The 12060-nt window shown below is 40.0% G+C and overlaps 1 protein-coding gene across 1 annotated transcript in view; it reads right to left on the bottom strand.

Moving 5' to 3' along the window:
- Window positions 1-12060, bottom strand: part of myo3b (myosin IIIB) — a 524448-nt gene that overhangs the window by 177566 nt on the left and 334822 nt on the right. Inside the window, exons 23-24 of the mRNA XM_039757595.1 lie at window positions 6736-6816; window positions 5624-5735 (exon numbers count right to left, since the gene is read on the bottom strand). Of these exons, the coding sequence (XP_039613529.1) occupies window positions 5624-5735; window positions 6736-6816 (193 nt within the window). The remainder of the gene's footprint in view (window positions 1-5623; window positions 5736-6735; window positions 6817-12060) is intronic.

Below are 12060 nucleotides of genomic sequence, written 5' to 3'. Positions count from 1 at the left end.
TCTCATAGTCTGAGAGTCCTTTAGGTGCCTTTTTGTAAATCCCAAGATGGCTTCCTGGTGTCGTGCTGCCACCACAAGCCTATATTAACTATAACAGGTGTCACATATGTGCATCAATCCAGGCTCATCAAAGGTATGCAACTCCTGGATAACAGGGGGTGCTGTTGCTGGTATCATCTCTTTTCTCATCCAATGCATGGAAAAGACACCCATTGAGGACAACTGACCTCACCCCTTCCAGGCCGAGTCCTATAAAAAGCTGAAATTCCCAGATGGAGCCATCTCATCATGAGCTGTCTGCAAGATGGAGCTCCACCAAGACTGAGTGCCTACTTATGTTCTTTGAGTGCCATTGTGCAGCTGTTTAATTTTAACGGCATCTGATTAAACGGGGTGACCTGGCTGGCACCCCAACAATTCTTTGAACTCCTACGGGGTCTTTCTTTGTTCACACAGGATAGTGTTAAATGCTTTTAAAAACCTTTATTACATGTACTCTACTAATATCTGCAATTTCTCTATTTTACTATGACTTGCAAAAATATTTAATAAGCAAAAATTGTCTTTTTAATATACAATACAATTTATTTTTTGTGTAGCCCAAAATCACACAAGAAGTGCAGAAATGGGCTTTAACAGGCCCTGCCTCTTGACAGCTACTGAGCCTTGACTCTCTAAGACAGGGGGGTGTCAAACTCCAGGCCTGGCGGGCTGCAGTGGCTGCAGGTTTTCATTCTGACCCTTTTCCCAAACATTGACCAGTTTTCATTGCTAATTAACTCCTTAACCCTTCATTTTAATAGCCCTGTTTTTAAGGATCCAGTCATCTGAATTGATTTGTTTCTTCATGAAATGGCAGCCAAACAGAAATGAGATGTGAAACGAGCCAACAGATGAGCAGCTAAACTGGGATTTCAAACTCCAACCAATTTTTTAATGAGAAGCCGATTCTAGCTGTTAATTAATTAAGCCCGTTATTTAATTTTGTGGTCTGTTGCTGCTCTCATTCTACCATAGCAGAAATTTCCAAAATTGTTGATTTTCTGTTCGTTAAAATGTTTTGGTGACCTGAGAGATCAACATTACTGAGATCTTCACTTTTCTTTATTTTCAGATAATGTGTGACGGGCAGAGGTGAGCTGGTCATGTGGCAGCTCATTATTGTTTGGCTGCTAATTAAAAAAACAGACAACCAAGGTGCCTGAGTCAAGTTAATTAAAACGAAAGCAAAAAAAGTTCCATTAGCAGCAAAAACTGGTCACTAATGAAGAAGATGGTTAGAATGAAAACCTGCAGCCACTGCGGCCCTCCAGGCCTGGAGTTTGACACCTGTGCTCTAAGAAGACAAGAAGCCGAAAAAAAAACCCTTGTAGGGAAAAAATGGAAGAAACCTTGGGAAAGGCAATTTAGAGGAAGACCCCTTTCCTTTTGGGCATGCAGTGGGTGTCAAAAAGAAAGGGGTCAGTACAATATAATACAATACACAGAACAGAACAAATCCTCAATACAGTATAAAATAAAAATGTTAGTAGTAAATATATAAAAATATAAACAAAAATTTAAAATGTTCCAATATTCAAAACAGTTAGCAAAGTCCTCAGAGGCGCTTGATTATTACCCATGTGTACATTTTCTAACTTAGAATACTTTTTATACAGCAAGTACTATCACAAGGTACTGAAAAAGTAAATACATTTATAATACGATAACACTGCTAATTTAGCAAAAAAACATGACAGCAACAATATTGATTCACTTTAATTTAGGTACTGCAAAAATGCATCTCTTACTCATTTACTGTTATGTAACAAGACCTTAAAAAGGCCTAATCTGGTGTTAATAACACGTACAAAGCATTAGTAAAGTGGCTATTTATCTGTGCCATGTGGCCTTCTAAAATAACATCAGAAGTGGCTTAAGTGAGAACGATTTCTCGATATTTCATACTCAGTGAATCCCACATATTTGTAAGGAGTTTTAACAGCATATTGATAGCTGCACTGCATAAAGATGAATAACCTTTTTAGCGATGCTTTATAAGTGTAATTATTAAGACCAAATGAAGACTACCTAGCTTAGCATTAACTGCAGATGTAACCAGCTTGTTATTTATATCCCTGTCCAAATCATTTATAAATAATAAAAATAGCAGTGTCCCTAGCACTGACCCCTGCTGGACACCACTCTTAACATCAGTCAATTTTGATGAGGCTCCCCTCACCCTAACTTCTTGCTTCTTGTGTCTGAGCCAATTCTGCACCCATCTACACACATCACCCTGAACCCTTTTAGTGTGATGCCCACCTTCTCATGTGGCACCTTATCAAACACTTTCTGAAAGTCCAGATGAATAACATCATGTGCTCCACTTTGATCGTATCCTTTTGTTGCTTCCTCATAGAATTCCAGCATGTTAGTAAAACATGACCTCCCTCGTCTGAACCCATGCTGATTGTTCAATAAAACTTCTTTTCTTGCCATGTGTTGCTTAATCTTTTCCTTAAGAATTCCTTCCATTAAATTTCCTGTTTCGCATACTAAGCTTACTGGCCTATAGATGCTTGGATCTGCACAATCACCATTTTTATATGACGGAAAACTACTTGTCTTTTTCCAGTTTTTTTGGAATTCCCCCAGTGTGTCATGACTTACTCGAAATATTCATGAAGAGTTTATATATGTACTCACTAATCTACTTGAGAAGAGGATATATATTATCTGGTCCTGGTGATTTTTGTTTGGATTTAAGCCTATTTAAGCTAAGCAGTGTTCCTCTCTCTACAATTTCCAAATCCCTCAATTCCTCCTTAGTAGTCCCTGTTACCACTGACAGGTTATACACTTTCTCACATGTGAAGACCTCAGAAAAATGTGAGTTTAAAGCATTTGCTTTTTCATTATCTGCCTTTTTAATTCCCTTTTATTATCACTGATGGACTACACCTCCTGCTTGAGTGTTCTTTCACTACTAAAATACTGAAAGAATCTCTTTGGGTAGGAACTTTGTTAAACAGAACCTTCAAGATTTTCCTCATCTCGCACCCTCATCCATGCTGGAAAAAATATTGCTCAATTTCAAGGACTCAGACACCATCTCTACAATATATAAAATCATTTTACAGTCCCTCCCTTTCAAAGATCCAAGAAGACACTGGGAAAAACATCTCTCAATTAATATATCAGAAAAGGAGTGGAAAGTAGCAATGCAGAGAATTCACTCGAGCTCCATATGCGCAAAGCATACAATTATACAACTCCAAATTATATATCGAGCACATCTGTCTCGACTAAAACTCTCCAAAATGTTTCCAGGGCAGGATCCAACCTGCGAACGTTGCAACCAAGTCCCAGCCTCACTGGGTCACATGTTCTGGGCCTGCACCAAATTAACATTATTCTGGATCAAAATTTTTATTACCTTTCAGACAGCCTTGGACTCACAATCCCTCCTAATCCATTAACAGCTGTGTTTGGGGTTCTTCCAGAGGGGCTTAAAGTGGAGAAGGACAAACAAATTGTGATTGCATTCACTACACTGTTGGCACGCAGACTCATTCTGATAAACTGGAAGAACCCAAACTCTCCTCTTTTAAGTCAGTGGGAAACCGATGTGTTATATTATTTGAAATTGGAAAAAATCAAATACTCAGTTAGAGGATCCGTACAGACTTTTTTCAAAATATGGTAGGATCTAATCAGTAATATTTTAAAATAAGCTCTTAAAGCACAGAGGAAGCAATTATTTCCGTATTTCTTTGTTTTCTGCATTCATCTCTATTGGCTTATCAAACGTATTAATTTAGGTATGTTTACAAGCCTTAAATTTTACGCCGTTTGCCTTGCTGTCACTCTCAGGGGTGGGGGTCGACTTGTTCTTAACTCAATTTAACTTTTTGTAAAAATTGATTAATTGATTTGTATGGAATGATTGCAATAAAATTAATAAAACTTCAAAAAAAAAAAAAAATCTCTTTGGGTCGTCTTTTTCCTTATCTGCTGTATTCCCTTCTAAATGATTTTTAGATTCCCTGGTATCCTAATGGTTGCTCTCATTTTCTCATACTGCCTATGATTCACATTGGAGTTATTAATCTTATACACCTTATAATGCTGTTTTTTCCTTTGCAGCTTCATTTTCCACTCTTTAATTAAAAAACAAAAAACTCTGCAGTGGGTCAATAAATACAAATTCCAAATTTTGCTATATATCTGTCCTGCACTATATGTATAACATTTTAAACCTGTTCCTTGACTCTCTCCACACAGTTTGGATCTGTATATAATTGCAACCGTTCTGGTATAATCTGATGTCGTTTTGGTCAATTAAGAACAAACCCTACATGAGTTACTAATTTGACACAATCTGCTACTATGCTTGACCATTTTAGAAACATTGTGATGTGTTTTTAGCTAATATAGTAGACTTGCTTCATTCATTCTGTCCAGCCCAGTGGTGGTCTCCTTTGGCTTATACTGAAATGGCTCAGCTCTTTTAATCTTTCCTCCTAACTCATCCCCTGTAGCCCTCAACCAGCCTAGTCGCTCTTCCTTGGACTTTTTCTAGCCCTGCTATGTCCTTTTTGTAGCCTGGAGACCCAAACTGCACACATGATTTCAGCTGAGGCCTCACCAGTGTGTTATAAAGCCTGAGCAGAACCTCCTGTGACTTGTACTCCACACATCAAGGCGCTATATAACCTGACATTCTGTTAGCCTTCTTAATGGCTTCTGAACACCGTCTAGAAGATGAAGGTGCTGAGTCCACTACGACTCCCATATCTTTCTCATTAAGTGTGCTTTTAATTTTCAAACCTGCCACTGTGTATTCAAACCTTACATTTTACTTCCTACGTGTCATACTTTGCATTAAACTTCATCTGCCACAAATCTGCTGAAACCTGTGTGCTGTCCAAGTCGCTCTGTGATGATTCAACAGGTTCAAGATTATCTGTCAATCTACCAAGCTTGGCATCATCTGCAAACTTAACCAGCATGTCATTTACATTACTTCACTTATATTCTTTTTGTCTTCATTATATTCATAAAACAACTGTCAATCATGAAGAATCCACTGAACAGTGTCATCTCCAGACAGAGGAGCAGCTTCAGCGACAGACTGCTGTCACCGTCCTGCTCCACTGACAGACTGAGGAGATCGTTCCTCCTCCACATTATGCAACTCTTCAATTCTATCTAGGGGGTAAACGCTAACATTATTCAAAGTTATTGTCTGTTTTTACATGCATTTTTATTAGTCTTTAATTTAATATTGTTTTTTGTATCAGTATACTGCTGCTGGATTGCATGAATTTCCCCTTGGGATTAATAAAGTATCTATCTATCTATCTATCTAAAACATTAGTAGACTGGTTATATGGGAAACATTGTTGAACCTTTTCCTCAACTGTCTCCACACAATTTGGATTTGTATATAATTGCAACTTTGATGTCTTTTTGATCAATTAAGAACAAACCATACATGAGTAACTAATATGACACAATTTGCTATTATGCTTGACCATTTTTAGAAACATGGTGAGTTGCTGTGATGTGTTTTCGGCTAATACAGTCAGGCTTCATTCATTCTGTCCAGCCCAGTGGTGAAGTGAGGCTGAATACTCACATAATGGTTTCTTGATGAGATCCACAGAAGTTGTCCACCTCAAATGACGAATGTGAGTTTGTGCTTTGCTTGAGCAAGTTGTAATTTTTCCGAGCAAGGTGCCCCCGAATAGCTGAAAACAAACAAATAGCTGGTTAAAGATGCTGTTCTACTGGCTAAGATTTGCAAATATTAAACATAAGTAAAATGATTTGTGCTCCCTTTAGTTTCAGTTTTTACTTTACAGAATGCCTTTAAAGCAATCACAACCATCTAGTGGTGTGTCTTTATTGTGACCACGGAGAACAAAAATAGCCCTCCACCTGCCTGAAGTGTTCTGAGAGGGTACACCATTACATCTGCTTAGTGCTCGCCATTAAAATTCATTCTCCCCGGGAAAAAAAAAAAAAACCCTGCATCGGTTAACTGTTTTTATTTTTTACCTTGGGTGACTGTCTAATAAGGCCATTTAAACGAGAAATTAGAATCTCTGTATCATTTGCTTTTTGACACGGAAATGCCCGCCAGGAAAGCTGCAAATTACAGCTCACCCTTGCCGTTTCACTCCACCTTGCTGTCTGAGGAGCATGAGCTGATGTAGGGGGGCACCGCAAAGGTTAATATGCCCACTTTGATCTCTGTCAAGGCACACTGAGTACGAATTAATTTACATTTCACTTGAAAAGGTTGACAGTATGAAAAGGCATCTTGTTTCTGGTATGCGAAAGTGTGGTAATAGACCGGGAATTCAGAGAGGAAGTTCCGAGGAAACAGAAGGGATAAACCCCACTGCTGCTTTTATTGGGAAAGAGATGAAAGGAAAAAAAAGATCTCAATATGCACTGTTCTACTGAAACATGTAGACCAAATGCTGCCCAAATTTTCAAAAGCCTGCCTTCATACATATTTAATTAGTTATTACAGTTTTCACAGGAGCTTTATTGAGAACAGAAAAAAAACACATTTTATTGAACCTCAGACTTCGTCAAGCCTTTATGGATTATCTTTTCAAATGTAGCAGAAATCAATCTAATGTACAACTTTATTTCATACTTCTGGGTTATTGTCACTGTTTGTGCAGCATTTCCCTTTCACCCAGTTGCACATGCCATTCTTTTTAGTTTATTCATTACCTGCTTGAATACAAATAGCTGCCTCTTCTCTCTGCCTTTTAATCTGCCGGTGCGAAAGGCGAGCGACATGTCCCCTCCAGGCTGCCGAAACACAAGCAGAAAAATAAAACAGAGAGGGTGTAAGAAATGAAATGGATTTTAACCACCAGAACTGAACAACATAAGTTATGAACCTGAACACAAAAGTTAAATAGAAAAGTAGGAAACTGAAGCAGGTGAGAACAACGACACACTACAGAACTCAGCAAGGTCACCCCTCTCAAGCTTTACTGAACATACAGTAGTGCATTGAAGCACAAAGGTGGTGGAACTGGTGAAGAGGCATGCAGTATATACCTGCAGTCCATCCCTCAGTTGTTGGACAACACAGACACACCTTCAAAAGGGCCAAAGTGGGCTATCCTTTGTGGAGAGACTCAGGACTATAATTGTGTGTGTGACCATTTTGGCCACTGTACTGTTCTTTGCTGTGTTTCTGTTAAGGGATCAACACCAGTCATCTGAAAACCCCATTTTATTACAGGACTTGACTCTGGACTTACTGGAGAAGACAATGGAAGAAAACAGGATGACTGCTAAATTAGAGGCCATTGTGGCTACATTTTTTCTATGATGCACTGCCCTGGAAGAGGCTCTGTTGTGCCCACTGCCATCAGACTGTATAGTGCCTCCTTTCATCATGCCAATCTTCAGCTGGTTCTTATAATCATTATTAATGCATAGTATACAATTTATAGTTCTGGATTTCACACTTATGGAATAATGTAGAACAGTATAAAAACACAAAATGGGTGTAATGTTGCTGCAGAAGCAAGTGAACATTCTTTCAGGTATCAATGACATTCTTACATTACCAGTAACACAGTTTACCTACTGCAAAAATGCAACTATATAAGTAACAAAGACCTTCACAAGGCTTCTTTTGAACATTAGAACAATCTGGAAGAGAACAGGCAGTGGTGAGGTCTGTGGTAGAAGTGACAGATGCATTCAATGTGGAGGTGGGATTATATCAGGGATCGGCTCTGAGCCCTTTCTTATTTGCAATGGTGAGGGACAGGTTGACAGATGAGATTAGACAGGATTCCCCGTGGACTGTGATGTTTGCTGATGACATTGTGATCTGTAGCGAGAATAGGGAGCAGGTTGAGGAGATCCTGAAGAGGTGAAGATCTGCTTTAGAGAGGAGAGGAATGAAGGTCAGTAGGACCACCAGGACAGAATACACGTGTGTGAATGAGAGGGAGGTCAGTGGAATGATGAGGAGGCAGGGAGTAGAGTTGGTGAAGGTGGATGAGTTTAAATACTTGGGATCAACAGTACAGAGTAACAGGGATTGTGCAAGAGAGGTGAAGAAGAGAGTGCAGGCAGGGTGGAATGGGTGGAGAAGAGTGTCAGGAGTGATTTGTGACAGACGGGTATCAGCAAGAGTGAAAGGGAAGGTCTACAGGACGGTAGTGAGACCAGCTATATTATGTGGGCTGGAGATGGTGGCACTGACCAGAAAGCAGGAGACAGAGCTGGAGGTGGCAGAGTTAAAGATGCTAAGACTTGCACTGGGTGTGACGAGGATGGACAGGATTAGAAGTGAGGACATAAGAGGGTCAGCTGAGGTTGGATGGCTGGGAGACAAAGTCAGAGAGGCGAGATTGCATTGGTTTGGACATGTGCAGAGGAGAGATGCTGGGTATATTGGGAGAAGGGTGCTAAGGAGAGAGCTGCCAGGCAAGAGGAAGACCTAAGAGAATATGTATGGATGTGGCGAAAGATGTGATGGGTGTGACAGAGCAAGATTAAGAGGACAGGAGGATATGGGACAGGATGGTCCGCTGTGGCAACCCTTAACAGGAGCAGCTGAAAGAAGAACAACAGTAATGTCTCCTCTTAATCCCATTGTGTTTATATTGAAATGGCTCAGCCCTTTTAATTTTTCCTCATAACTCATCCCCTATAGCCCTCAATCAGCCTAGTCGTTCTTCTCTGAACCTTCTCTAGTGCTGCTATGTCCTTTTTGTAACCTGCAGAACAAAACTGCACTCAGGACTCCAGATGAGGCCTCACCAGTGTGTTATAAAGCCTGAGGAGAACCTCCTGTGACTTGTACTCCACACATCAAGGCGCTATATAACCTGACATTCTGTTAGCCTTCTTAATGGCTTCTAAGCACTGTCTGGCAGTTGATAGTGTTGAGTCCACTATGACTCCCAAATCTTTCTCATAAGGTGTACTTTTAATTTTCAGATCTCCCATTGTGTAACATTTTAGTTCCTACATATCATACTTTACATTAATCTTCATCTGCTACAAATCTTCCCAAGCCTGTGTGCTGTCCAAGTCCTTCTGTGATGATTCTAAAGGTTTGAGATTATCTGCCAATCCACGAAGCTTGGTATCATCTGTAAACTTAATCAGTGTGTTATTGATATTACTTTACTTATACTATTTTGGTCTTTATTACTCTTATAAAACTTCAGCAGACTGGTTATTCATGTCTGTGCAGTGTGGCATATCAACATGATGGTAAAATGACTTGTTAATAAGAAGGATTCACGGGTCTTATACTAAATATGTAATGTCAAGAGATACATGTCTCAGGTTAGCCACCTTAGACTATTCCAAAGTGAATTTTGCATTTCAGAGATAAATTAACGCTTTACTTTGTTAGTGTTATGAAGACCCAAAGAAGTGTTTGTTAAGGTTCTGCTACATAACAGTAAATGAGTAAAAGATGTACTTTTTCAGTACATAAACTAAAGTGTTGCTACATTACTTTATGCACTTAGTTCCTCCCTCACTCTCTTATTCACTAATTGTATTTATTTATGTACTTTCTAGTTACCTATCTATTATATGATACCTTCCAGGTCAGGTCAGGTTGGGGAGCATTCACTGGTACAGCCCATTGCCGCACCCACCACATGACAAAACAGCTTGGGATCCTGGTTGGCAACCCATCAGGCAGACGCGTGGTCCAGTCCCACCCTCTGGAAATGACCATCTATCTGCTGCAGTCAGTGTTATATGGGCGTCCCCTTGGCCAGGTCCAGCAGCTCGGGTCCTCAATAACGAGAATCCTCTGCGCTGAATCATCCCCTGAGAATTGCGCTACATGGCTGTAGTGCCATAACTGACACTCCCTCACAATACAGGTATGTACCTCTTTCGGGACTCCATGAGCAACCTCTCATTCAACACAAAGTCAAACCAGCGGTACCCAAGAATTCTCCAAAGAGACACAGTGCCAAAGGAGTCCAGTGTTTGTCTCGGGTCACTGGATAGCATCCATATCTCGCAACCATATAGCAAGACAGGAAGCACCAGGACTCAAAAGACTTGGACCTTCGTCCTTTGGCAAAGATATCGGGAGAGCCACACACCTCTTTCTAGTGACCTCATGACCAAAAAAAAAAAACATGCACTCCCAATATATCTACTGACTTCATCGGAAGAGTCACCAGAGACATAAATGTCATTGCTGAGGTTAAGTGAATCTCTCTATGCGGTCAATATTTTCTACGCAACCAGACACACTGCTGACACACTGTGGTACCTTCCACATTGACCTATCTAAACTAAAATGCTATGCACAGCAGACAATCCTGCTCTCTCTTTCTCTCCTCCCAAATGAACTCTTGACTCTTTTCTTCCACGTGACGTCAGATCTATGGTCTCTGCATTTTCTGCCCTCTCTCAAATTTTCATTTACACATCTGCGATCAACCAGGTGACCTTTAAGCTCTGTAGGGATCATTGAGACTTGAATGTTTTGTGCGCCTCTTCATTACAACAGCAGTCACTAAGCATTTTACCTCAGAATCACCAATCAGTGGATGTGAACCTACATTTGCTGTTAATCAAGCAATTTCTAATGTTCGTATGGGCTCCTGGGATTTCGCAATGGCCTAAGAAGTCATTACATGCTTCGTCTACCAGTCTGCTCAATGCTTTTATCATAATAGTATTTTATAAACCAAGTGGAAGCAAATCATCCTCTGAAAACCTTTTCTGTGCTTATAACCCATAAGCAAATGCAGTAACCGAGAATACAGATATAACACTTTTTAATAGTAACTAGAAATTTGTGCGACTGGGCACCACAAAGCAGTAACGTTCAGTGCCTTCAGAAAGTATTCAGACTGCTTTGCTTATTTTCACATCTTGCTGTGCTGAAGCCTTCTATTAACATCTTTCAATTATTTTTTTTCCTTTACCAAACAATACTAAACACTCCAGAACAACAGGGAGAAAATGGGATTTTAGGAATTTTTGGAGATTTATTAAAATTAAACAATGGACTGTTTGCTATGACATTTGAAATTTAGCTCAGGTGCCTCCCTTTCTATTGATTATCATTGTCTGGTGTCTACATATGGGCAATTCAATTGATTGAACGTGTTTAGGAAAGGCACACACCCGTCTATAGAAGGTCCCACGTTGAGCAAAAACCAAGCCATGAGGTCAAAGGAATTGCCTGAACCGCATAAAGACAGCATTGTGTTGGGGCACAGATCTGGGAAAGGCTACACAAAATTTCTGCAGTGTTGAAGATGGCATCAACAACTCTTAAAAGGAAGGAGTTTGGAAAACCATGACGAGCTGGCTGCCCGGCCAAGCTAAACATGGAAAGAGAGATGACCAACAACTCGATGGTCACTCTGGCTGAGCTCACGTTTGGAGATGGAGGGAACTAGATAGATAGATAGATAGATAGATAGATAGATAGATAGATAGATAGATAGATAGATAGATAGATAGATAGATAGATAGATAGATAGATAGATAGATAGATAGATAGATAGATAGATAGATAGATAGATAGAATCACAACTCTGTTCAGAGACGGCTGTCTGGCCAAACTAAGCAATTAAGGGAGAAGGGCTTTGTTAAGAAAGGTGACCGGGTACTCAATAGCTGCTCTGGCTGAACTCCAGAGAACCATTGTGACGTTGGGAGAAACATCATAAAGGATAAGCACCACTGCAACACACAACCAATCTGGGCTTTCATGCATGACACTTGAAAGCCTGCTTGGAGTTTGCAGATAGCTACCTAAAGGACTCTTAAGACTACTAAAAAAAAAAGATACTATGGTCTGAAGAAACCAAGATTGAACTTTTCAGCCTCAATTCTAAATGGAGGAAAAAAAAGGCATTACTCATCATCTGTACAATACCATTCCAAAGATAGAGAATGGCAATGACAGCATCATGCTGTTGGGCTGTTTATCAGCGACAGGTTCTGGAAGACTTGTCAGGGTTGAGGGAAAACAGAATGGAGCCACATACAGGGATATCCTTAAGTAAAAATCTTCTCCAGAGCACTCTG

The sequence above is a fragment of the Polypterus senegalus genome, chromosome 6, assembly GCF_016835505.1.
Source record: "Polypterus senegalus isolate Bchr_013 chromosome 6, ASM1683550v1, whole genome shotgun sequence".
NCBI lineage: Eukaryota > Metazoa > Chordata > Cladistia > Polypteriformes > Polypteridae > Polypterus > Polypterus senegalus.
Note: the sequence above shows the minus strand (reverse complement) of the source record. Positions and strands in the feature narration are given on the sequence as shown.